Source organism: Arabidopsis lyrata, assembly GCF_000004255.2.
Source record: "Arabidopsis lyrata subsp. lyrata unplaced genomic scaffold ARALYscaffold_6, whole genome shotgun sequence".
NCBI lineage: Eukaryota > Viridiplantae > Streptophyta > Magnoliopsida > Brassicales > Brassicaceae > Arabidopsis > Arabidopsis lyrata.
Window position 1 is genome coordinate 7,737,382 of NW_003302550.1, and position 26,042 is coordinate 7,763,423.

General features: G+C 36.3%; 5 protein-coding genes across 7 annotated transcripts; 2 read left to right on the forward strand and 3 right to left on the reverse strand.

Annotated features, from left to right (window-relative positions):
• Window positions 1-102: 102 nt before the first annotated feature.
• LOC9309971 (GTP-binding protein OBGC, chloroplastic) lies at window positions 103-3,277 on the reverse strand. The gene is made up of 6 exons (XM_002873858.2): window positions 2,143-3,277; window positions 1,358-1,631; window positions 987-1,278; window positions 735-900; window positions 540-648; window positions 103-447 (listed from the first exon to the last, which is right to left on the reverse strand). Exons 1-6 carry the CDS (start codon window positions 3,246-3,248, stop codon window positions 349-351), a joined length of 2,046 nt encoding a protein of 681 aa, XP_002873904.1. The 5' UTR covers window positions 3,249-3,277; the 3' UTR covers window positions 103-348.
• Window positions 3,278-3,432: 155 nt separating this feature from the next.
• Window positions 3,433-6,846, forward strand: LOC9309972 (probable serine/threonine-protein phosphatase 2A regulatory subunit B'' subunit TON2). Its single transcript, XM_002871777.2, has 12 exons — window positions 3,433-3,748; window positions 3,994-4,085; window positions 4,253-4,315; window positions 4,393-4,491; window positions 4,588-4,746; window positions 4,947-5,018; window positions 5,162-5,294; window positions 5,393-5,457; window positions 5,569-5,644; window positions 5,753-5,854; window positions 5,982-6,174; window positions 6,449-6,846. Exons 1-12 carry the CDS (start codon window positions 3,607-3,609, stop codon window positions 6,693-6,695), a joined length of 1,443 nt encoding a protein of 480 aa, XP_002871823.1. The 5' UTR covers window positions 3,433-3,606; the 3' UTR covers window positions 6,696-6,846.
• Window positions 6,847-6,867: 21 nt separating this feature from the next.
• Window positions 6,868-11,449, reverse strand: LOC9307893 (acyl-CoA-binding domain-containing protein 4). Of its 3 annotated transcripts, XM_021020470.1 has the most exons (18): window positions 11,254-11,449; window positions 10,972-11,095; window positions 10,721-10,800; window positions 10,254-10,335; window positions 10,046-10,168; window positions 9,871-9,948; window positions 9,689-9,793; window positions 9,536-9,602; window positions 9,356-9,417; window positions 9,116-9,255; window positions 8,904-9,030; window positions 8,680-8,794; window positions 8,525-8,613; window positions 8,337-8,420; window positions 7,867-8,235; window positions 7,278-7,784; window positions 7,138-7,197; window positions 6,868-7,065 (listed from the first exon to the last, which is right to left on the reverse strand). In XM_021020470.1, exons 3-18 carry the CDS (start codon window positions 10,756-10,758, stop codon window positions 6,985-6,987), a joined length of 2,127 nt encoding a protein of 708 aa, XP_020876129.1. In that variant the 5' UTR covers window positions 10,759-10,800; window positions 10,972-11,095; window positions 11,254-11,449; the 3' UTR covers window positions 6,868-6,984. The 3 variants fall into 3 exon arrangements, with proteins under 3 accessions (XP_020876129.1, XP_020876128.1, XP_020876130.1); XM_021020469.1 differs by having other exon boundaries at window positions 10,972-11,449; XM_021020471.1 differs by lacking the exon at window positions 11,254-11,449 and having other exon boundaries at window positions 11,062-11,240.
• Window positions 11,450-12,459: 1,010 nt separating this feature from the next.
• Window positions 12,460-13,239, reverse strand: LOC9309973 (monothiol glutaredoxin-S2). The gene has a single exon (XM_002873860.2). The coding sequence runs from the start codon at window positions 12,988-12,990 to the stop codon at window positions 12,682-12,684; it is 309 nt and encodes a 102-aa protein (XP_002873906.1). The 5' UTR covers window positions 12,991-13,239; the 3' UTR covers window positions 12,460-12,681.
• Window positions 13,240-22,561: 9,322 nt separating this feature from the next.
• LOC9309974 (serine/threonine-protein kinase PBL27) lies at window positions 22,562-25,970 on the forward strand. Its single transcript, XM_002871778.2, has 5 exons — window positions 22,562-22,988; window positions 23,611-23,810; window positions 23,892-24,081; window positions 24,382-24,773; window positions 24,934-25,970. Exons 1-5 carry the CDS (start codon window positions 22,868-22,870, stop codon window positions 25,570-25,572), a joined length of 1,542 nt encoding a protein of 513 aa, XP_002871824.1. The 5' UTR covers window positions 22,562-22,867; the 3' UTR covers window positions 25,573-25,970.
• The last annotated feature ends 72 nt before the right edge of the window (window positions 25,971-26,042 follow it).

Consider the following 26,042-nt stretch of genomic DNA (forward strand, 5'->3'; position numbering starts at 1 on the left):
AAACAAGAGATTGCTCTTCCCCGGTGTCCAATGAAGTTTAACACTACCACTATTAGACATATCGAATCTGACTAATTTAGTGAAGATTGTATAAAACAAAAATTGTCCCACGGTATACAGTTACTTATTGGCAATTGTAAACTATAAAATATAAATGTCTTAAAAAAAATACAATTTACAAATCATCCGGCAATGTACTGCTGGTCAACCCCTAGTCTTATTAATAGTACATTTAAAAAAATCGATTCAATGATCTGCAACCGGTTCAATCCAAAGGCCGAGAAAGTAATGCGATTCACTTCTTGCGTCAGTTAAAGAACTCCAACTCCAAGAGAGACCTTAAATGGTTCATTTCCATTGAGGCCATCTGACTGAGTCTGTCGAAGTCTTGTTTGAATCCGTAGGACGGCTCGAGCCATTGGCTGAGTCATGCCATATCAACTCCATCTATTCACACACACAAAAAGATTGTGAACGTTCATCAACGCAAATCTTAACCACTGTTAACAGACAAAAGATTCAGAGAAACTCATACAAACCTCTCCTACGATCACGGTATCGCCTTCTTTAACGCCCATATTCTTCAGTGATTTGTTCACACCACAAGCATCAAGTACATGTTGAAACCTTTTGTCTGAATCCATGTACCTATCCAAACACAAATTACATCGACATTGGTTAGTGACACTTGGTTCGTTAGATTGCATGAATTTTGGCTGTAGTTTAACTCATACCTCCAGTTAGTCATCTGGACAAACCGTTGAAGCCCGGCTCCAACTACATGCCAAGCCCTAGTACCGCTATCGCGGAAGATCTCAAACTCATTAATGGCTGCTCGTCGTTCCTTATCAATCTTCTCAGCTACATGGTCCAGATTCTCATTTGCTTGATCGAACAATGCTATAGCCAATTTGAAAACAAACCCCATCGATACACTGCATAAGCGCGGTTTCATTCTATAATGCCAAATTAAAAGTGTAACACACCTTTGGGTTCTGCGTTGGCTGCTCTGTACTTCTTCAGGAGTTCATAAACGGACGAGATTACTTCATGTGTGCCGTCTCTTTGTACTGCGCTCATACAAAAAGGTTCAATCCCACGGGCACGAAGAGTTTCCTGAAACATTGGCCACTTCTCGTAAGCATCTGGGAGGTCCATTTTGTTGTATGCCACTACGTAAGGCTTCTCGGCGATCTCAGGACTGAATAGTTCCAGCTCAAGACGAACAGCTTCAAACTCAAGTTCAGGTTGCGGAGCTGAACCATCCACGACATGTACCTTTACACCAAAAGAGAGGATCTTCTTAGAAAAAACAAAAATAAAGTATAAAGATTGAATCTAAAGATGGTTGTTTTACCAGTGCTGAACATCTCTCAGTGTGCCGTAGAAACTCATGGCCTAAACCGAAGCCTCTGTGCGCTCCTTCGAGCAAACCAGGAAGATCTGCCACTACCATTGTTGAATCGTAATCAAACGAAACCACACCTAGATTGGGAAGTAATGTGGTGAATGGGTAATTTGCTATGGTTGGCTGTGCGGCACTTATCACGCTCAACAACGTGCTCTTTCCTGCATTTGGAGCACCCACAATCCCAACGTCTGCGACCAGCTTCAGTTCCAAGTCCAGCCACCTATTGCAATATATAAACTTATAATCCGTAATCAGAGCCTCCCAGGAAAAAACCCAAAATATAAGAACCACATATTACAATTCCTGGAAAGCAAACACAGTCTCATAATTCTCCACCAGCATGATAGTGTTGGACTCGACGCCTATTCAATCTAATCCACGGATAACCCAGAAACTCATATCCATTCATAAAACTCTAACATCCCTGTACCAACATGAGCCATTCTACTAGCAGAATCAACAGTAAAAGAATTTTAAAAAGTCCTGTGGATCTGTTTCTATATGAAAAGTCTTGTATAGTGAGCTACAAGATGATTTCGTCTGGAGATTAACCGAGATACTAAACCTAACCCAGAAGATCAAATGAAGGAAGCACGCGCAGAATCCATTTCAGAAAACTCTACTACTTTTTAGTTTCCCAAACCTTACACTTTGCTCCCAAACCAAAGCTTGTTCCATCAAACACCCTAAACTGAAACCAAACTCAAAATGAAGAAAAAAACAACACTTACATTTCAGGACCTTCTTCACCATTTTCAGCAATCCTAGGAACTTTATTCATCCCCGACTTAAACGAAGCATTCCCTCGTCCACCTCTCCCTCCAGGCAACAACAATGCCCTCTGTCCCGGATGCAGCAACTCCAAAAGCACCTCCTTCTCCTCCCCTTCCTCACCCTCCACCTCACTCCCAACCTCTCTAGCCTGTCTCACCACCGTCCCAGGAGCCACTTTCACCACAACATTATCTCCTTTAGCTCCACTCTGCATCTTCCCTCTCCCATGTTCCCCTCTTCCCGCCCTGAAATGCACACTCTTACGAAACGGCAACAACGAATTCATAGACCCATCAACCTCTACATACACATTCCCTCCTCTCCCTCCATCTCCACCAGAAGGTCCTCCAAAAGGAACAAACTTTTCTCTCCTAAACGCCACCACACCGTTCCCTCCATCTCCAGCTTTAACAAATATCTTCGCTCTATCGAAACACCTCATCACCGCCGGAACCCCTTTCTCCTTCACCCCAATTTCATCATCTTCCTCTTCCTCTCCCTCTCCACCCGAGAAACATAAAACTTCTCCATCCTTCAATCCAGATCCTTCACTCTCATCCGTATCATCACCATACTCAAACACTTCTTCTTCCCAATCTTCATCATCTTCATCAATTGATCCTGAATTACCTTCAAACACATCCAATCTTCTATAATTTCCCCGAATATCATCATCATCATAGCTCTTAACCTCTCTTTCTTTCTCTTCTTCCTCATTTTCTCCCAAAGTTTCAATCTTTTCCTCAACCCTCGCGACATTTGACTCAGATAACTTCACTTCTTCAGAAACTTTTAAATAAGATGAAGAAACAAGAGAGACATCAGAGAAATCCTCCCTAGGAGGAAGACGTGTATAAGTGGTGGCTTCGCCGCCGGCGTCAGAAATTGGCTGGAGTTTATCACCGCCTCGAGATTTAAGCTCTACTTCGCGTTGGAGCTTCGTTTTTCTAGGGTTTCGGGTTCTTCCCGAGACTTTGTCAGGTTTAGCGAAGATCTTCCGTGTCCTGCTGGGTCGGGCTAGAGCTTGAGGAGTGAAGAAACAGTTTATGGATATGGAAGCCATTTGTTTCTCTGCAAAAGAAAACTATCTAACGGGACTTTATCGGATGCAACATTTTGTACTAAATATTGATTTTTTTAAGTTTCGTACAATTTTAATAATCAGTTAAAGTAACGGGGTTAAAATCAAAAGTAGTATAAAACTGAGGACTTCTATAGCAAAAAAGGAGAAACTTTTATTACCTTTGAAGTTTGAAGCTTGGATCTCGCAGATTTGAGCTCGAGAGAGGGAGAGAGAAAGGGGCGCTCTAGGGTTTCTGCAGTTCCTGGTTCAGTCTCACCTTCATCTTAAAGGGTTTTATCTCTCTCTGCTTCATTTGGTGACTGACATTTTTCGTCGAGGGTTGTGACGATCTCCGAAAATGTATAGCGGATCTAGCGATGGTGAGAGTCATGATACATCGACGCAGAGGAAGATTCCACCGGCGTCTTCGATGCTTTGGGTCAGAAATCTACGGCGGTATATTGGTTCCGGTGCCGGATTAGGATCCGAAGCTCTAATGGGTAAGATTCTTTTTGCCATTTGTTGCGTTTTGTTTTTTTTTTTTATTTTTTATCTTTTAGCTTATGATGATGTCATAAATTCAGGATATTTTGAATTTTTAACCACATTTTTGAGTTCGTTGTTTTTCGATATGAGAAAAGTTCCTGACTTTAGGGCCCTCGGAGAAAATGTAACACTGTTAAGCGTGATGGAGTTCGTTGGTTTTGCTGAGATTGATAAGGGTTTGCGTTCATTTGTTTTACAGAGCTTGAGACGAAGAGAATCTTGCTTGAGATATTTAAAGAGAAGCAACAGAAAAGTCAAGAAGCAGGCACCATACCAAGCTTCTACAAGAAGGCATGTCCCTTACATGAGTATTTTACTCTGTATAAAATGACTACCTTTGCATTTCACGGCACTACCTGATTAAAATCTTGCATTGTGTTATACACTTCATAAAAGTTGGCTTTCCTTTAAGTATTTGTGTTAGACAATAAAATTTTGTTCCTTTACTCTTGGTTCAGAAACCAGAAGAAGGATCTATTAGTCAAAGGGTCCAGAGGCTTGCAAAATACCGTTTCTTGAAGGTATATCGCCTGTTCTTATTTCTTCAGAAGAAGTTTAGTGTTTTTACTCGCTTCGATATGTTTATTAATTTCCACAGAAACAATCGGATCTTTTGTTAAACGCTGATGATTTGGCTGCTATGTGGGTTTGTTTGAGAGAGAATTGTGTTATTGATGATGCCACTGGTGCAGAAAAGGTACGTGCATCTTTTGTAGGATTTTTCTCTAGAGCTGAAATTATGTTTATCTATGTTAATGATGATGCTGATATTTGCGTTGTCGTATCCATGTAGATGAACTATGAAGACTTTTGTCACATTGCCTCTGTATGTACTGAACAAATCGGTCCCAAATGTCGCCGGTTTTTTAGCCCTTCCAATTTCATGAAATTTGAGAAGGATGAGGCTGGGAGGATTGCCATTTTACCATTTTATCTTTATGTGATGCGCACGGTGAGTATCCTTATGTTTTTATCATTTGATGTCTTTGGATTACAGTTTTCTTCATTGTGCCTGAGTATCTTTCTGTCGACACCAGCTTTCCTAGTTTTGGATGATTGTTTTTCAAGTTTTTTAGTTTGATTTTTCCTTGCTTAAACAGCTATAGTTAATACTTGTTTTGATTAACCATATATATGTTCATTACTGTTCAGGTGTCGCTTACACAAGCTAGGATTGATATGAGTGAGCTTGACGAAGACTCTGATGGTTTCCTTCAATCTCATGTAAGCACCCAAGTGGCTCTAAAGCTTTGACTTTAGAATTGGCCCAAGATGCTTTAAGTAGTCGTGCTCCCTGCAAATTTCAAACGGTACTGACTGCGATGTCAAGTTCCTTACAGTTAGTCTACTTTCTGTTGTTATTATAGGAAATGGAGGCCTATATTGGTGGTCTAATCCCTAATCTGGCACAACTGAGGGATATGCCTCCGGCCTTTAATCAAATGTATTGCCGCATAGCTTCACAAAAGTTTTTCTTCTTCTGTGATCCCCATAGGCGAGGTAAGCGAAAATATATATTATTGTTAGGCAATTATATATTTGTTTGACCCAGTATATAATCGCCATGTCTTAAATGTGATATTTTTTTTTGCGTACAGGAAAAGCCTGCATTAAAAAGATACTGCTCAGTAACTGTCTGCAGGAACTAATGGAATTGCATCAGGTAAGTTTAGATGAAGGATGAATGAATTACAGCTGTGTCACCGTATTACTTGCCACTTTCAGAAGCTACTTGATTGTGTTTTCTGATTGTTCCTTGGTTACTCTACGTTAGGAAAGCGAGGAGGAAGTGACAGACACTGAACAGGCAGAAAATTGGTTCTCTTTGACTTCAGCTCAACGCATATGTGGTGGGTGTGCTATTTTGTCTTAATAGCTGCAGAGAAACTGGAAAGAACTCTCGCTATGTCTTATTAAGACTCATTTGAAAATTGATCTAGAGTCTCTTTCTTCTGTAGATATGTTTCTCGCACTTGATAAAGATATGAGTGGATCGCTGTGCAAACAAGAACTCAAAGAATATGCTGATGGGACCCTAACAGAGATTTTCATTGAAAGAGGTAAATTTAAGCCCTTTTGGTGATTGTAGGCTCGTGGTATTGATACTCACCTAAAGTTATCGAGACAAGCTTAATATAATTTTAGAAGTGTTTGGGTATATAATAGTTTCCCCCTTTGTTTTTATAGTGTTTGATGAGCATGTCCGGCGTGGTAAAAGCGGCTCAGGCAATTCCCGGGAAATGGACTTTGACAGTTTCCTCGACTTTGTTCTTGCTTTGGAGAACAAAGACACTCCAGAGGGTTTAACATATTTATTCCGTTGTCTTGATCTCCAAGGGAGAGGCTTTCTCACTACTGCTGATATTCACTCTCTTTTCAGGTAATGAATCTCTATCAAGCGACTGAATCTGTTAGGTTTTTTACTTTTTAGTAGATTTTGTTTAAAGACATGGAAGTAAAGAAGGGGAGCATCAAAGAGTTGTGATGTTATCTGATACAATCTTCCTAAATAAATACTCTGCATTTCCTGCTTGCGGAAGCTGAGCTTTGTTCCGCGAGTCTCATATCTGCAAAGACACTATCGCATCAAACACACCCTTGATGTGTGATACTGCCATTGTCTCTCTTCTAAATTCATCTGTTTTAACTTGCAGAGATGTTCACCAGAAATGGATAGAAGGTGGGAACTATGAACTGTGCATAGAGGATGTTCGGGACGAGATCTGGGACATGGTGAAACCGTCTGACCCATTAAAGATCACTCTGAGTGATCTCTTGGGATGTAAACAAGGTGGAACAGTTGCGAGCATGCTTATAGATGTGCGTGGCTTCTGGGCCCATGACAACCGTGAGAACCTTCTTCAAGAAGAAGAAGAACCACCTGAGGAAGAGTCTCAGTGATAATGTTATTTTCTCTGTCTACCTAAAAAAAAGCTAATCGTTGAGATCAAAACAAAGTCCCTAGTGAACAGTATCATCTCCAGTCTTATGTGCGTGTATCATTTTAAGAAGCTTGGTGACGTTTAATGAAATGGCTGTTTATATTGTCACTTGTCTGATTTGATTTTTGAGATATCTGAATTCTTCTACTTTTTTACATTAATCCACAAAACATACTAACAAAGGCATGGATTCAGTCGTATTACAAAATGTGGAAGTGGAAAGTCCCTGTGTAGTCTCTGGTCTGTGTTTAGACATGGAAAGGCTTTCTGGGTGTAGCAGCTCTGTTCTCCAGAGATTGTAATCTTTGCTTCAGATGAAACACTTCAACCTGCGTTCCTCTCAAGTTTTTAGAAAAATACTGAATTTGAATTAGAGTTATAGATGATGATAACGATGATACCTGCAACTGGAACGCTCTTGCTCTTTCTCCTGCAAGGACTCCTCTTGTTGAATGCAACTCCTACAAAACGATAACACACAAAGCGCTATTAAACTTTGATCCTCCGCATGATGAAAACGCTTGTACAAGGATTATTTTACCTTTTGTGTATCGTCTAGGACAGCTTTTAGGAACGCTACATCATGCTCGAGCCTGACATTGTCGGAGTGAACCATGTTTGACAAACTATTAGCTTCCTCTTGAGCGAGCTCTAACCCGGTAAGCTTCTCCTTAAGCAATTCAACATCTCTCATGGCGTCAGATAGCTTTTTATCAGTCTCTTGTTTGCTCCTCAACGCAACCGACACATTCCTCTCAGCCGCCTCTCTTCCCGCCAATGCTGCTTCTAACTGCCCTTCTAGAATCCCATTTCTTCTTATAAGAGCAGTCATTTTCGCCTCATGGAATTGGTACACGCTCGATGATGACGCTGATCCTGCAAAATTGATATTATCCATTTCCTGGATTATCAAGGTGCCATCCACGTTTTCTAAAGGAAATGTTTCAGAACATTGCTTCTGGAGATTTAAGACTTCACGGTCTGAAACCATAGAAAGTGTTTTCTCTCCTGTAATCTTTGCTCCTCCTCCATTATTGTCATCCGCGGTCTGAAACCAAGACAAGGAAATGCAGACGTTTTAAAGGCAATTCAAGAACGCCAGTAAATGCAGGTGAACTAACTATATATACCTGAGGCACGGAAAGTTCTTCTTCTGAGCACTTTGCGGGTTCAATTACCGCTCTGTACTCCTCTTCAGTGCTAAACTGTTTACGCAAAGAGACATTTCCAGAAGATGGGTTACGATGATCACCGAAAGCAATCTCTGATAAAGACCTTCTACCAGAGCCACCATGTTCTTCAATGGCTGAAGCAAGTTTCTGTCTGGCGACTGAATCAATCAGCCTCTGTGAGGAGGCTTTAACCGATTCATCAGAGGTTAAAACTGCCGAGGAAGAAGATCGTTTTCCAAACAGTAACCGGCCGGGGTTTTTCTTGGAAGTTGTTTGAGGATGTGTTGGCGATTCACTCTTGTTCTTGTCAACGATAAAAGCCGCGACCTTTTCATAGAAAAGATTCAGACTTTGCATCAATACATGGAGAAAGATCGAGAACTTGAAACAAAAATGTGAACAATACAGCAGAATGATGAGGCTCGGACCTGATTTGAAGGATCTTTTTTTGTTCCTCCAAAAGCTACGAGGAAATCTTTATCCTTGTGTTGTAGAAGAACTAGACTAAATCCCTATACCAAACATACCACGAGACAATAGCTGAGCTTTAACAGATGGCGGTTGAAAGAATATAAAAGTTAGTTAAATATAATATGGTATTTTTCTATTTATCCACCTTGTTGGATGTGATCGAAGATTGAGAGGAGGTGTTTGCTACAGACCACTCGACCTTAAGGATATCGAAGACCAATGTTTCCGCATGTCCTGGAAAAGTAAAGCAAACTTGTAAGATCCAAGTAGAATTTAGTGCAGTTTTGAGGTAGAACTTACTCTTCTTTCTGCTTCCTCCTCCGGTTATATACCATTTAGTACCGCAAAGAACTCCACAACTACCCGCTCTTGGAGACGGGTGAAATCCTCTTATCTTTATTCTTGACCATACCATCTTGATGACACCAAAAGATAAGAAATGTTCAGTGACAAGATGTCAAAAAAAAAAAAAAAACATTATAGTAAATAAGATTGAAAGATGGGTGTGGGCGAAAAGTATTTACCGTTTCAAAGTCGAGTGAGTATAAGTCATTTAGTGTTTTGTTCTTGCCCGAACCTCCAAACACAAAGAGAATTTTGTCGTCGAATAGCGTGGCCGCATGATGCGATCTTGCACATGGCCGTGTTCCTCTGGTTTTTTAGGAAAAAACGTATCAAGAAATCACAAGTAGAAGTTAAATGTAAACTATCATCAGAAAAACGAAAAAAAACTCACGTGCAATTAAGAGGAAGCCATGTGGATGATTTGAGATCAAACATATGAAGATCGTTTAGTTTCCTCTTCTTAGAGTCTTCACCGCCGAAAAGTATCAATACCGAACTGGCCCTCACCACTGTGTGACCGTTGCGACTGACCTGCATTTTCATATTCAAATCAGAATTTTTCTCAAGTCACTTCACAGTCCAAACCATAAAGCCACAAACTTCTAAATGTGTATTGAGGAGTAAGAATTACTGGTACGTCTCCTTTTGCATCCATAAGCGACCAGCATTCCGAATCAGTATCAAATGCCCAAACTGCCAAAAATATATACAAATACAACACCAATTTGGCAGAGCGAAACATCAAAAATATAAACTTTAGAATCCAAACAACAATGTGAAAACTTTAGAATCCAAACAACAATTTTTTTACCTGAAACTCTATCACTGGAAGGATCTGTTTTTCCACCCACCAATAGCACTTTTTTACCCCAAGAGACCTGACAACAGATAAAAAACAATAAAAACCGAAAGGCGTAAAACCACAAAAACAGAAACATCTTTGCTCAAACCAGCAATCAATTACCAAGCAATGGCCCTTCCAAGCAGGGATCATGAGAGGAAGACTACTCGGCGATAAGTAAACTTTTGAAGACGCGGTGGACCATGTACATGAATCAAAGTTAAGCACCTGTAAATGCAAAACTGAGAATATTAATCTCTTTGACCGGATACTATTAGGCGTTGATTTGTCCCTACACTTTTTACCTGTACATCATCCAACAAGCCACTACCAGATTCTCCACCAACTACTATCATTTTGTTCCCAATAGCCGCGGCCGCATGCTGCATAAAAGTAAAAAGAAAAAAAACAATTAGTCTTTCAAAACAGTTCACACTTCAGAAGCTAATGACTGGAATAAACAGCTGAGAAACTCATTACATTAAAGCGTGGAGCGGGTTTTGCCCCACCAACCGATAACACCATCCAATTTTCAGAATTCCCCGATGAAGGCTGGAAATCAAATTCATCAGAATAACTAGTTGCAGCCACTGCAGCTTCATTCTGCATAATGTTTCTTACAGATCAGATAATAGTCAATGTTACCAAAAAAAACAGTTAAGTATTGCAGTCTTCTTATATAACTTACACTAGAGTTATCAGCCAGTTTGGTCACTCGTAAAGGACTCTTATATCCTTGAACAGATTCCGAGAGCTGTACCTTCTTAACTCTGATCAATTACATCCACATTCAGAAAAGAAGCATAAACAACAGAATCTATAGTAACCATGAACCGAAATATTGATTAAAAAATAGCTTATCAACCTAAAAATAGAAACCCCCAAATTGAGAACAAATCAAAGAATCAATGGTACTTGGTAGGACTAAAGAAAGGACCAATACTTGATCTTCAAACAATATTAAAAGGAGTTGCTTTTACAGTAAGCTTAAACAGGAGGATACTCCAAAAGGTGATTCCTAAATCCGCTTAAAATGTAAAAAAAAAAATGAAAAGGTAAAGAAACCCCAAAAAGTTGCCAACTTTCAGAAAATCTAGACAGACCCACAAAAAGGTGATCTGATTTTACATAAGGGTAAAAGAAAGAAAGACTAACCTGCCAAGTCTCATGCGTCTCTTAGAAAAGCTGAACATTTTCTTCCAATTTCTCAGAAATCCCCACAAGAAATATAAACCCTAACAAAAAAGTTGCACAGAGCAGCAAAAAGCTCACATTGTCATCATCGTGAGATGCCCAAAAGCAAGAAATTTCTCAACTTTTTTCTTAACTTGTTGCGAATCTGAGATTCAGAAGTTAAACCGGAATCCAACAAAAACAGAGATCCACATAACAACCCCAAAACTCACCTGTTTGGTTTGCCGATAATATTCCCAGTAAAAAAATAGTGAATAGAATCAAAATCAGAGAATAGCCATTATCCACAGCTGGTGACGAACCTAAACGAAGTCGTATTGAATCCTAGCAAGCTGTCTGGGGCCAGCGCAGGAAAATGATTGAAGGAGGAAGATGGATTTAGCTTACGGAAGCATATAAATAAAAATGTTGTCTTTAAGCAAATAACTAATGAATGGGACCAAGTTCGTGTATTTGAACAGTAAAAAGCGAATCTTGTAATGATCTGAGCTTACTTTAGCCGTTCGAGAGTAGAGAGTAGAGACTAGAGAGAGAGAGAGAGATGGGAACCGAACAACCGTTGTTGTGTCATGTGTGGTTTTTGGTTCGTTGAGTTATGGCGACATGTTTTGTCTGTTTCTGCGGAAGTGTGTGATTGGAGTTTAGGAGTTCGCCGAAGATATTTAATGCGACGCCTTTGTGGGTCCCAGCTTCTTTTCGAAAAATGAGTTTTCGTTTTTTATTTTTTTAAATAACCGCGGTCTCCCAAAGGCTTCTTAGGCCCAAAAACTAATCCCACGAGGCTGGCAATTCTCCTATATAAACCTGCTAGTGGCCGTGCCTCGAACCCTGGTGGCGGAAGTCACAGCTGTGGCCCCTTTACCACTCTTTCAAATATGGACTTGCTAGTTTTTACTTTTTACATTGTTTTTTAGAATATACTCCCTCTATTCTTAATAGTTTGATGTTTTGGAGTTTTTATCAATCATTGTTTAATAATTATAATTTTTTTTAAAATTTTAAATATTTTTAATAATTATCACCCAATAGTTGTATACGAAAGTTAATAATTTATAATATCTTGAAGTTTATAATTTATTAATATAACTAACAAAAATAAAATAAAAATGCTAGAAAATCAATCTTTATAGAACAAACAACAAATGCTTGAACATCAATCTTTTAGGAACAACCGGGTCTTGTGGCCTAGAGGTAAAGGGGTCACGGCTGTGACTTCCGCCACCAGGGTTCGAGGCACGGCCACTGGCGGATTTACATGAGGGAATCGCCAGCTCCCCGGGATGTGGGGTACCCTAGGGCAGATGACGCATGTGGGTCCCACGCTAGTCGGTTTCACCTCGGTGGGACCGGACACCCGAGTTATCAAAAAAAAAAAAAAAACTTTTAGGAACAGAGAATAGTATATTTATTTAAAATATTTTTACAATTTAGTGATTTTAGATTAAAAAAAAAAATTGTTAAATAAATTCATTAAAAGTTTCATCTATATGAAGAAAAATAAATCAAACCTTAAAAGTCAACTTAATTTTTTAGGCAAATGGATTATTATTTTTTTGTTTTTTTAAGGAAAGACAAATGGATTATTATGAGTAATATGTTGTTGGCTACTTTCAAATTTTTGTTGTTGTAAAAGTCAAATATTGATATCTCGGTACAATTTTTCTTTGATGCCCCCCAAATATGTATTCTTACTTTGCATATATTAGTTTATGCAGGTCGATATATTATTATTTTCGTAAAAGTTCATACAAGTCAACACATATTTAAAAGTAAGGTAACATCAAAACAAAAAAAAGACAACTCACTGATTATTGATCCGACGTGGACTTATCATATCACCATGCCATAGCTCATAGATGTGTTAAATTTTTATTCTGCGTACTTAACTTAGTGTTAAGTAAACTAGTTAAAAATATAATAAGTCAAACCCACAATGCACCAGCCCGCTTAAGCATAGGAATCAAGGATCCGTTAAGATGTAGACTCATGACCTCATTGGCTCCACCGACCAACTCTCCACCGATGAAAACCGCCGGAACTGCGGGGCTACACCCGAGCCGCAACAACGCCCGCTCGATATCCCTCCCTCTAGGTAGCTCATCCAGCTCGTAAACCGCTGGATTGGCTCCGAAATCGCAGAGCAAAGTCTTGATCGTGTGAGACATACAACAAGAACTCTTGCTGTATATCACCACCGGTCTCTCCATCACCATCTTCGTTATCATATCCATTGCTATTTTATATGGTATATATGATCCAACAGCTTCTTAAGTCGTTTCTTAAATAGGTTTATGAATCAATATGTATGTGCTCTTTATAGATCGATTTTTTTTTTGTAGAGATTTAAGGAAAAGAAAACTCTTGGTTCTACGTGGAGAATAAGGGTTTTGTAATGTTGTGTTGATATGAAATAGGTGAGTAAGTGTTTGTTTATATAGAGGCAGAGAAGACGATGATATTATTGGATTAGATGGGAAAAGATGTTTGGATTTTGTTTCTAACGATATCGTGTCCGAAAGCGACACAAGTTCAATTTTATTTTGGATCACAAAATGTAAGTGATTGAGAATCTATAATTTTCGAACTTATCTTTTCTTTTATATTATTTTTATTGTCCATTTAGGCATTTAGACCTATGTATATAGTCATGGCTAAAAGGTGAGAATGTCCGTACGGTTCCATAAAGCGATTTATAGTCGATCTCAAGTAATAATAAATAAAAAACCTAAATGATTGTTTTTAGCCTTGTTTTTTTAAAAAGGTTTATATTGTTCTCGGCTATTACTCATTGTGGCTCAACAAAGATTTACTCACATATTTTTTGAAATGGCGTAGATTGAAAATTCAGATAAACTCACGGATTTTTTGTCATGGGTCGAACCCAAGTGACTAGATAGACATAAGACATTCCATTGGTAGGTCACTGGATCATGCATGCACATTCATAAGTACTTTTTTTTTTTAATCCGGTAAATCCAGCACTCTACTCAATCTAATGTCGTTAATTATTTTTATACGTACAATTAGTATACATGCCACCTTGTCCATAGAGGATTAGCATCTAAAAGAGTTCATGATATTTGGTTCTGGACTTTAAATTCGAATTAAGTTAATCTAATTAGGATCTTCTAATCACCTTAAGTGTCACGAACCAAAAAAACGTTTTAAGTTTCCAAATTTTTTCCTACCATAATTATTAACTAGAAGGTTTAGAGCTAAGTTGGATTTCTTGCATATGCATTTTGTTCAATATGAGTCTCTCTCTTTCTCTCTAGAAATGGAATATGTAAAGCCTATCAGAAGGCATCTTATGAGTTGGAGAAATAGTTATCCAAAATAAGGGCTCTTTTTTCTTTAGGCCACGTCCCCTTCTCCAACGTGAGGATTCTATTCCCGACTCGCCACTTCCACATTTTGCAACTCACAAAGAAAAAGCTTTTTGTAATAATAATAAGTGAGAGGAAGAGAGAAAGATTCTTCGTATGAGCTAAGCATTTCATTTGCTTTCATGGTGACTAACGAATTTTAAGGACAACGAATGGAGAATACGTATGAAAGTAAGAACACATACTTATATATGCCCTTGAGGTCCCCGTTTAAATAACTTTTTCCCCAGGCAACATGCGGTTTAGTTAATCATGGTTTATTGGTTATCTTAAAAGTCCAATCTAAACGCTTTCTTAATAATGTGTGTGTGTGTGTGTGTGTGTGTTTTTAATGCACACAAACATCAAAAACATGCATTGTGCCCATGATTTTTTAATTTCTTGTGAGGAGTTATAGTATCTGGACCAGAAATTGCTCATGTTAAATAATCTGTTGGTAGAAGTCGAACTCAGTAAATGGTCATTCCCCTCCGGCCTCCCTTTCAAAAGCTCACCGGCCAAGATCAATTAGACCCATGATCTTTAAGATGTGAGAAAACATTGCATCAGCAATCAGACCAAGATCATTTTAGATATATATATATATATATATATATATGTATATATTCTCACTAAGACCATGTCGTGATCTGGTCCCATGATGTCGGATAAGATGCGTGACCTAGACGTACGGTCCATTGCAACATGCCAAACATTTTGAGATTAATCACATGCATGTACATATAAAATATTAATGGTTCGACTCAACAGCTTTATAACAGAAGAAGACATAACTGGTATGTGATAATTTTCCAAATAACTAAATCTGTTTTGAAATAGGGTGCATGTTACTGCATGAGCTTTTGTTTCGAGATGCAAACATGATATTAAATTATTTTTTTACTATATATATATATTGTCATCCTAAAGGGTTTTAACAACCAAAATATATATAACGAAAATGGACTAATTAATCAGATCATTTATAATATAGAACTATTGTCATTCTTGATTTTCTAAGATTTATTTATAACTTCTTAAAAGTAATTGTCCTTTTAATAATTCCACCGAATCCTTGGATGGCTACAAGCACGTGAAAAGAACATTTATCCAATACATAAACGAACCTTTCTTTTTCCAAACTATACAGATGCTCCTTTCTAGACTTGCTTACATATATCATAATACGATAACTAATAGATTCGATGATGGTTGCATGTACGACTCTTGGACCTGAAAAGTTGGCCTGCTAGAAGACCAATGGCCAAATTTGGGTTCATGCATGCATGGTGGAAATGCCTACAATATATCATTCTTAGTTTGCAAAATATAGATGATATATCACCCTTATAGATAACAAAAATAAAGTGATTTATCATTTATGTATCGTGTTGTAGTACTATTACATGAATAAAAAAATACTCCTAAAGTTTTGGTTTATATATACTGACCATTGATGAATTAAGTTTAGAGGGACCAAAATCACTGGTGCGCACAAATAATTGAGTTGGTTAGTGAAAAGTAGATTATATATGGAAAGAAAGAAAATGTACGTTATAGGATAAGATTTTTTTTTTTTTGTCAAAGGCTAAGATATATGGAGATCAATATATATATATATATGCCTTCGTCTCACCAAAAAAAAGGATATGAGATATGTTTTATTTATACAATATAAAAATAGGAAAAGAATGTCAACTTTCAATACTAAAAATACAGGATATATTAGAAATTAAAGGTGATATTTTTCTGTCACGCAATTTGAATATGTCGTGAACAGCCCTATATATAGAATAAATGCGCTATTATATTTTTTATATAATAAATCATGTGATTTACATGTATGCCACACTTTTATGGTTTTAAAAATTGTAAATAAACCTAGTAAATTAAGCTAATAACCAATGTCGACGATGATAAGAATTAAGAATAAAGAGCGAGGACGGATCGCGGCGTCACATATTAGTATATTAACATGCAGTAATGTCGTCCTTACGTCGTGTGGTTGCAAATCAAATTGAATACATATACCGACCGATTCATGAATTAAATATTAAATTAAATTTCCAATTATAAGAGATATATAGATGCAAAAAAAAAAAAAAAATTTGAAAAACAAAATTTTCTTTACACATATTCGTGTGTTTCTCCACATATCTCTATTATTACGTGGAGGTATGAGATTGATAAAGATGAGTTTGGCGTCAGCTCAAGAAATGCTCCAACCCGCTACCGAGAAACGCGTGTTCCCACATACGATTCGGAATCATATTCCTCACATTTTTTTTCTTGCCCCAAATAAAATGAATTCTCCTTTTTTGGCGTCAAACAAATGCACCTTTTGCGATATAAAACTATAGATTCTTTTGCGCCTAAAATATAGATAAACATAGTGCTGGCTATATAGTCATCCCAAAGGGCAATATCAGTATTTAGAATTTTAACGTATTAAATTTTTGATGTGTATGTCTTAAAACCAAGCAATTCATTTGGATATGGAAAACAACATCGAAAAATTATCATTGAACCAGATAAGAAGCATATGTTTGATCAAAATTAGATCATGGTATACAAAACAGCAATGCGCATGCAAACATTCAAAATTCTGAACCCAAATTCATTTCATGTAACGGTTATACATATATACAACACTTACTTTTATAAATAGTATTTACTTCATCATATTGATCGTCTTAATTCTAAGCTTCCATATAGTGCATTTGCAGGCAGCAAAACGAGTGTCTTAATATTCAAACGCCGTGTCCTAGTGCCAATGCACCATTACGGCTTAATCCTAATAAGAACGTGGTTTCGCGTGTTCGAATCAGCATTTGCGTTCACTTCTTAGTTTATTTCTTGTTCTTGCAACTATTTTCATTTTTAACTAATTCATTATTTTTAAAAGGCCTAGCTTTCCGGATAAGCTGTGTGGTACAAGATGAAGCCCATATGACCCAAGAAATGCTTGCCTAATCCAATTAAATAAGAATGTGATTATGTGAGTAAAGTTCACTCAAGATCATAATGGATAGGAGCATGCTTTTTTGGTTGTAGTTACGATTGTATAATTTTTATTCCTCCTCGCTCACAGACTTATTCCTCTTCCGACAAGACGAGAAGTTGAAACACACAACAGAAAAAAGGTCAAATAATTCATACAAGAACAACAAAATGACTCAAAGGTTACGTGTAGATCCGTGTTTCACTGTTTTGGAACGCTAACTTTAGTCTTTAGGCAGCGGTTTGACAACGTCTACCACACGGTTCCTCGAAAGTCGAAATAAAACTAGGTAGATTGGATCATTAGCACAAAGCCACACACGTCACTTACTCACTTTGTTTTCCAACTTTCATCATCATATATATAAAGACATATCATTGTTTTCTTTTTCAAATTCATCAGAACGTAAATTCTAATTGGGATTTGGGAATATAATTATATTCTGGATGACCGGAGTTTAGCTAAACTAATCCCTGTAGCACAACTACCATACCAATTGTTAATACTATTTGTTAAGGTGTATATTACTACTTCACATTAAATTTGCGTCCGGTAAAATTTTATCCATCTTTGATATAAACTTTATGCTAGTCATAATTCTTATTTATATGTATTTGTATGGTTAATTAATACTCTCTCTGTTTCACAAAGAGTGTCTTTCTAAAATGTTAATTTTTTTTTTTTTGCTGTCAAAAAAAAAAAAAAAAATGTTAATTTTTTTTGTTTCACCAAAAGTGTTATTTATATTTTCAATGTGAAAATTTCCTGATTTACCCTTAACCTAAAGTTAATCTCATTAAATTTAAAATATTAATCATTTATTAAATAGGGACATATATGTATAATTCAAAATTTTTTTAATTTGTGTGAAATGTGTCAAAATGACAGTTTTTGTGAAACGGAGAGAGTATATGTTTTGTGGCTCGATAATGTATTGTCATGAATACGGGAATTAATAAATTAAGCGAACCCCTCTACACTATTAGTCCTGGTTACGTGTAATGTAACTATACGCTTCAATTAATTCGGTCCCGCGTTTCCTTTTTAACTATATTACGTGATATTTGGGAAACTCTTTTTATTTTTTCTTTTGCCCGACCAAGCTCTTTCAAGCAAAGTAAAGAATGGATAATGGATTTCTGATTTAATTATGAATCATATACTTATTTAAGTGCATTCAATGTATAATCAAATTTACTGATATATACGTCAGTTTAGTATATGTCAGTCTGATTATAAATTTGGTCACTAGTCAATTGATCACATATATTATTCTATAATGTGGAAAGGAGAATTGTATGGTTATAATTTGCCCAACGAGAACTTCTATATAAGAATATTTTTCAACAGTCAGTTGTTAAGTTAGTGCAGGGATAATTAATTACTCTATCAAAATTCAAAAGAGTATGATTTTGCTTTTGTGGGAACCAAAACAATTCATAAAAAATGAACAGATTAAAAGATTACAAGTTCAACCACCGAATCTGTGTTACAATTGAAATTACAAAGTTGTTAATTACATCTTTGTAAAATTTAAGCACACGTGTCATATGGTGAGAGGATCGACGGTGGTCATCATTTTATTTATTAAAAAAAAATGAAAAGAAAAACCGTCATCTTGATCACGTAACAGAGTCCATAATGTTTTTTTTTCCGACAACGGAGGCAATTATCCACAACGCTCATGTGCATTGTCTTGTTAAGAAACTCTCGTTAGCTGTTTAACTGCCACGTGTCGTTCAATCTTTAACAGTGGAACATGGAGACTACGGTGTATCGAGAACCACAGGATAATCCCTTAGCTCAGCTATATTTTTGACTTTTCCTAAATCCCGGTCCGGAGGTAGTGGTTTAAATTAATTTTTGGCCGAAATATAATAAGTATTCGATTGTAAATTATACTATAGATTACGTAATTGTGAAGAGTGGCACTCACACATGCAAATTTTCTTAACGACGCACCCTGGCACATTCAAACTTGTTGAATGTTGATATTTCATATATAAATATATATATTCGTTACAAAACTTACTGATATTTCATATTTGACTCAAAAGAAAAAACGTTTCATGGACAACATGAGTAAAGAAAAAAAAGAAGATAAGTATGAAATTTGCATTGTCTACGAAGCCGTTAACGAGTGGCGGAGCTAGAAATATTGTTTATTGGAGTCAAAAAAATATATCAAACAAATTAATTTATAAAATATTAAAAAAAATTCTACAATTGCATGCTCATAAGTAATAACTAATATTTTAGATTTTTTATCCTACAAGTATAAAAGGCAAAAGAAAAATATTTTGAGTTAGCTCAGCAATAATTAAATTTGAGATTTTTTCTGTTTTGAGAAAGAGACAAATTTTTTTTTTTTTTTGTTATTTTGGCATAAAATTAATTAATTTGACCGAATTCGTTTAATAACCCATGTAAATTATAAAGATTTCACTATTTTTTTGGGTTTTGTTTTCAACGTGAGTCTAATTTTTAAAGATATTGGGCATTTGCATGCATTTCATGTATTTAAATTAATTGGATCAGTGGGTTCAAATAAAAGTTTTAATTGGGATCATAAGGATTAATGTTAAAAATATGTAGTATAATTTTGCAAATCAGTAGCCTACTATATTAGTAGGGGTTAGCTGACCCCCCTATTGATAAAGTGGCTCCGCCCCTTAACCCAAGCGATTAAATTAAAGTGGTGTTGTTTAAGTTTTTTTTTTTTTTTTTTTTTTTGACATAAGTGTTGTTAAATTATTCGGAGTGTAGTATATTTTGATCGATGAAGATTATTTAAAAATACAATATAAGTCAAATGATGATCTATAAAATGTATGAATATAAATATGGAAATTCCTAGTTTTAAAAAGTATCATAAATCAGTGATGCAATACCAAAACGAAAAAAAACGTCTCTTCAAAATGACAAATTTGTTCGTTAAATTTTTTATTTGTCAATAATTCGGTGTTTGTACCACTACCATGTTTGTTTAACCAAATATGAACTATACTTTTAGACGTGAATTTATCTTTGGATTAATATTTTGAAATATAAAGACTAAGGAACGGTTAATAATAAGCTGGAGGAATAAATGTATAGCCTTTTTTTTTGTGTGACTCGTGAGTCAACTCGTTTGATGTTTCTTTTGAGCCGGCATTTAAAATTAGACCTTTTCCTTTTCTGGAAAACTCGATTATATAATTTGAAATAAATAAACAATAGAGGCCATAATTATTTTTAAAGTTGATAGACGTTATAATTTGACCAAATGACTTATTTCAAATACGACAAGATTCCTGTTTTTTTTGTGTCAATAAGACATTGGAGGTTATTATTACTCCGGATATTTGTTAACATTTTTTTAATTGTAGGTATTTTACACTGAAATCCTACTAATTAAATCCGAATCTATATAGGAAAAAAAAACTTCAGATCTAGTTCTTTAAAAAACAAAACATAAACTTTTCCTATTATGACCATTCACGTTTGTTTTAATTAATAAATTCGAATGAATTTAAAAATACTTGGTCAAATACAAACGAATAGAAATTAAAATTACAGTTCCAATAATCATTTCAAGTTAATTGTCCAGACATAATTTTTTTTTTTTTTTTTTAACCAACCCACGTTAGTCCAGTTGGTAAAGAGCTCACGGCTGTGAGTTCCCTCTCCTGGGTTCGATTCGGGTTGGCCACCTAGCCGCTCCCTTAACGATGGGATAAAGCGTACCCGGATGCAAGGCCTCGTGGATTAGTCTTTAGGTCTAGAAAGCCTTTAGGATGACCACGGTTATCAAAAAAAAAAATAATAATAATAATAATTTTTTTTTTTTAAAATTGATCTCTAAATCATGTAGCACTGAAGGTATGTTAATTCTGATTCTATTAGCTATCACAATCTAGTTATAGTAAAATGTATAACTAATTAATATATTAATACAACAAAAATGTGCATATTAGTGTATACAATACTGTTTAGTTATACACTTATACTTAATGCATACGCCATAAAGTATTTGCAAGTTTTTTAAAGAAAACAACAGTACTTAATACTAATAAGAAATGATATTCATGTAAATTTGTCATTGTATCTGGAAATAATTAATTTAACAAAAAAATATGGAAATAATTAACGTATATTTTTGAAGGAGGAAAAAAGAAAAAGAAAGCGTGGGCTTGAGAATGTTGCTCACAAAGCGTGAGGGCATATCCTAGACGTGGGCCCTACTTTCCGACCGCGATGATTCTTCTTTCCTCCCGACGCCGTTAATTTAGCCTCTAAATGTAGTTTACCTTGTTTTATGTTTGTTTTTGAGTTCAATTTCAAAAAGCCATATGTGTTTTCTCTCGAGTTGTGTCATTCTATTAATGTTTAAGAAATAGAATTATCAAGAATTATATACATTAGTTTCAGTAAGAACTTTGTATGCTACGGAATGAAATCGATTAACATTAATAATAAAAGAAAAACGATTAACATTAGTTATCAACAAAAATGAATTCGATTAACATATAATATAATGTCTTTGCACCTCAGAACGATATATACAGCTTGTATATCGGAAACATTTTAATATCAGAAACTATATTGAATCCGATTGAACAAACCAACCAACAAAAGAGAAACAAAGAGTGTATAAATGTACTGTAACAACTGATGAAAAAAAAAAAAAAAAAAGTACTGTAACAACTTTAATCAATGCTAATATATATCTCTGTATCAAGATTTATATAAACGAGCACCACAACCAAATGCTTTTTATAGATCATTTTTTATCAACAAGATACATTATGTTGAATTGAAACGTGATGGTGTCATAGCAACATTTTTTTTATTTGAATTGAGTGTAATTTTTTTCAAACAAAAAAAAAACTATTTTTTATAGAAAATGTGTCTATTAATAAAAAATAATAGATTTTAAAACCAGAAGATTAGAGCCTTGTACATAGCAACATTACTATCATAGTCACTATACTACATATTTTTTTTTTACTCAAAACCATTTATGTATTTCTATTTTTTTAATAGTTTTACATAGACTGTATATTAACATTGAGTATAAAATTGTCATGCATTCATTCTAAAAGAATTTTTTAAAATGTCTAATACGTTTGAACAATATCCACTATTTTATGGTGATTACATGTCAAGTTGTGATATACTTGTGTTTATATATTTTACTATTTTTGTAACACATTTCATTATCGTAATTGACACCACATCTGGTTCAGCTAAACTTGTTATATGTGTAAAACACAATAATAGGCAAGAGATCTAACATTAATCTCACATTTAAACGGATAATGATTCCCTTAATTTTGTCTTTAACTTTTCTCACAAAAAAAAAAGATTTTCGCTTTGATAATTTATTAAATGTCAAAATCGATTAAATAAAAAAAATTCATATCTTTTCTTTACCTTCCCTTCTCTTCTCGCGTAGCACCCACATCAACAAAAAAAAAAAAAAAAAAAAAAATCCTCGATTTGTTGATCTGCCGCTGGTCTCGATCTCTCTCCAAAGATCTCAAGTGAGACACAGAGATGCATTGAAAAAAAGGCTGAGCCTTTTTCGTCTTTAGTTCTCCAGTTTCTTGTTTCGGGTTACAGTAACCAAAAAAAACAAAAAAAAACTCGAGATGTGTTGTTGAGAGCTTATGTTGGGATTCTCCGGTTGATTGATTTTGTCGGTAGGTTTTTTTTTTTTTTTTTGGTATTTCAATTTCTCCGAGGGACTTAGCTTCGGAGATGAGTGGGTGTTTGCCTTGCTTTGGATCTTCGGCTAAAGACGCTGCTTCTAAAGATTCTGTGAAGAAGGAACTTTCAGCTAAAGACGGCTCAGTGACCCAGTCTCACCATATCAGCTTAGGTGAAATTTTTCATTCAAACTTTTTTGGGATCTGTTGAGTTTTCGTGTCTTAGATCGATTTTCGTTTCTGGGTTCTCATAAAGTTTGTATCTTTGGTAATGATTTGGGTAGAAATGTTGATGTTTCTGATCTAATTCATCTGTGAGAGCTGTGAGCTATGGAGTTTGTGGACTTTAATTCCTGAGATCTGATGTGTTTTGGGAGGTTTCATTATATTTAGCTCCAAATTGTTGTTTGTGTCCAGATTCTGTTTAATTCTCTATGTACATGGATCGCAAATTAGGATTAGTTCTCTATCCAACAAATAATGAATCATAAAAATGTTAGCTTTAGGGTTTCAGTAATGAAGAGTTATTGATAAGGATGTTCTCTACTTCTAAACATCCTTATCAATAGTAGATATGAATTTTGTTTTCTGTTGATTGAAGTTGAATGTGAAAGCTCATTATCTTTGAACCTGAAAAGTTTTAGGGTTTTAGTTGATTATGATTTTTTCAAATTTGAATATACTGATTTTGATGGTTAATGTTATCTTGTTCCCTTTCTTATTAGTCTGTCACTTTATCTGCTGCTTCCCACACATTGCTCTTTAGAAAGTATTAACAGTTTCTTTCTTTTGTAGATAAATCAAAATCTCGACGAGGTCCTGAACAGAAGAAGGAGCTAGCTGCTCCAAAAGAAGGGCCTACCGCTCATATCGCTGCACAAACGTTTACTTTCCGAGAGTTAGCTGCTGCCACTAAAAACTTTCGACCGGAATGTCTTCTTGGAGAAGGAGGTTTCGGACGTGTTTACAAGGGTCGTCTAGAGACCACAGGACAGGTGCAGTTCGTAAATCAAATATCAGAATCATTCTTTTGTTTTTCATAATCAAACTCGTCTAATTGGTTTTATGTTTTGCAGATAGTAGCTGTTAAACAGCTTGATCGAAACGGTCTACAAGGAAACAGAGAGTTTCTTGTCGAGGTTCTTATGCTGAGCCTTCTGCATCATCCCAATCTTGTGAATTTGATTGGTTATTGTGCTGATGGTGACCAGCGTCTTCTTGTGTATGAGTATATGCCACTAGGATCACTGGAGGATCATCTGCACGGTAAGCCTATTGATATTTCCCCACTCTTAACATGGTATTGCATTTGGAATTAAAAGGATTGCATTATTTTCCATAAAATAAGAAACCTTAGCACTTTTATTTGAAACTATCATGCACAGAATCCGTGGCACTGTCTACTGTATTGTAGAAGGATGCTTTGTTACTGTATTTGATATATTGGGAAAGTCTTTTACTTTTCTTAATCTGTTCTTCAAAGGCTATTTATGGTGAACAAATGGAAATGTTAGCTTGTAATAGTTCTACGCAGTACATGTAACGATTAAAACTTTGGTTTTTCAGATCTTCCACCTGATAAAGAGCCTCTAGACTGGAGTACTAGAATGACAATAGCGGCAGGAGCAGCAAAGGGACTGGAGTATTTGCATGATAAAGCGAACCCGCCTGTGATCTACAGAGACCTGAAATCATCCAACATTCTTCTTGGAGATGGTTATCACCCAAAGTTATCTGATTTCGGGTTAGCTAAGTTAGGTCCCGTGGGCGATAAAACACACGTGTCAACTCGTGTGATGGGCACATATGGTTATTGTGCACCGGAATATGCCATGACCGGACAACTCACATTGAAATCCGATGTTTATAGCTTTGGCGTTGTGTTTCTTGAGCTCATCACGGGTCGAAAAGCTATTGATAATGCTCGAGCACCCGGAGAGCACAACCTTGTCGCATGGGTATGTTACTCAACTTTCTCTATATCACCAAAAGGGAAAAATCACAACTTTTTTGAGCTCTCATGTGTTATAGTCAACGTTTGGGATCTGACACGTCTTTACTGACTTGAACTGTTTTGGGGGTTCTCTTTCGCTTGTTGGTCTTTGCTTGGTTATACAGGCTAGGCCGTTGTTCAAAGATCGTAGAAAGTTCCCAAAGATGGCGGATCCATCACTGCAAGGGCGGTACCCAATGCGTGGTCTATATCAAGCACTTGCAGTTGCAGCAATGTGTTTACAAGAACAAGCAGCGACAAGACCGCTTATTGGCGACGTGGTGACAGCTCTAACTTACTTAGCTTCGCAAACGTTTGACCCAAACGCACCAAGCGGTCAAAACAGTAGAAGCGGTAGCGGGCCGCCATTTATCAGAACGAGGGATGATCGGAGGAGCTTGGGAGATGGGAGTAGCTTGGATAGTCCTGCAGAGACTCGGAGTCGGTTAGGGTCACCAGCGACTCACAAGAACTCTCCTGATTACAGAAGAAGGGATATGGTGAGGGAAGTCAATGCAGGATCAGAAGGTGGAAGCGAGACAGGAGGCGGGTCAGGGAGAAAATGGGGATTAAGCGATTTGGAAGGGCAAGATTCACAGAGAGGGAGCCCGGCGAGTGTTGGGAGATCATCAAGAGGCACTCCAAGGAACCGAGATTTAGATAGAGAGAGGGCTGTGGCGGAAGCAAAGGTGTGGGGAGAGAATTGGAGGGAGAGGAAGAGAGCTACCAATGGACCGGGCAGCTTTGATAGTACGAATGACTGAAATGGGAAAGAGGAAAGCTTTGTGTTTGAAAAAGAGAGAACTTTTGTCATTGTGCCAAGAGGCAAAGGGAGAGAAGCTTTGGGTTCATATGAACATTTTGTCGAGTCGGGTCGGTCAGTTGTCGGATTTGATGTCTGAGTCGAGAAAGAGGACTCTTCAATATTGTGGTTGAAGCTCAAGAACATATGAGGAAGAGAGTTGGAGAAGAATGATGCGTAGTTGAGCGATTAGGAGGGAAAGAAAAAAGTTTTTTTTTTCAGGTGATGTTTTTGGGCTTTTTCTTTTCTTGTTCAATGGGTTGTATATGTAATATGGGAGGGAGAATTTGAGTCGATTTTTATAATTTTTCTGTACTATTTTTTAATGTCTCATTGTGAATGGATTCGGGTCTACAGACAGAAGGAAAAGAAACAACAGAGACTTCTCTTATCATCTACATTTGTCACTCCCTTGGGAAGTTGTGACAACAT

Coding starts and splice junctions, on each gene's coding strand:
- LOC9309971 (XM_002873858.2), bottom strand. CDS start 3,248: ATGGCTTCCATATCCATAAACTGTTTCTTCACTCCTCAAGCTCTAGCC. Junction 1,279..1,357: donor CTGAGAGATGTTCAGCACTG/GTAAAACAACCA, acceptor TTTGGTGTAAAG/GTACATGTCGTGGATGGTTC. Junction 448..539: donor ATACCGTGATCGTAGGAGAG/GTTTGTATGAGT, acceptor GTGTGTGAATAG/ATGGAGTTGATATGGCATGA.
- LOC9309972 (XM_002871777.2), top strand. CDS start 3,607: ATGTATAGCGGATCTAGCGATGGTGAGAGTCATGATACATCGACGCAG. Junction 4,747..4,946: donor ATCTTTATGTGATGCGCACG/GTGAGTATCCTT, acceptor ATTACTGTTCAG/GTGTCGCTTACACAAGCTAG. Junction 5,645..5,752: donor TTCAGCTCAACGCATATGTG/GTGGGTGTGCTA, acceptor TTTCTTCTGTAG/ATATGTTTCTCGCACTTGAT.
- LOC9307893 (XM_021020470.1), bottom strand. CDS start 10,758: ATGTTCAGCTTTTCTAAGAGACGCATGAGACTTGGCAG. Junction 9,418..9,535: donor TTCCAGTGATAGAGTTTCAG/GTAAAAAAATTG, acceptor TATTTTTGGCAG/TTTGGGCATTTGATACTGAT. Junction 8,614..8,679: donor AGGAGGAAGCAGAAAGAAGA/GTAAGTTCTACC, acceptor TTACTTTTCCAG/GACATGCGGAAACATTGGTC.
- LOC9309973 (XM_002873860.2), bottom strand. CDS start 12,990: ATGGATATGATAACGAAGATGGTGATGGAGAGACCGGTGGTGATATAC.
- LOC9309974 (XM_002871778.2), top strand. CDS start 22,868: ATGAGTGGGTGTTTGCCTTGCTTTGGATCTTCGGCTAAAGACGCTGCT. Junction 22,989..23,610: donor GTCTCACCATATCAGCTTAG/GTGAAATTTTTC, acceptor TTTCTTTTGTAG/ATAAATCAAAATCTCGACGA. Junction 24,082..24,381: donor ACTGGAGGATCATCTGCACG/GTAAGCCTATTG, acceptor TTGGTTTTTCAG/ATCTTCCACCTGATAAAGAG.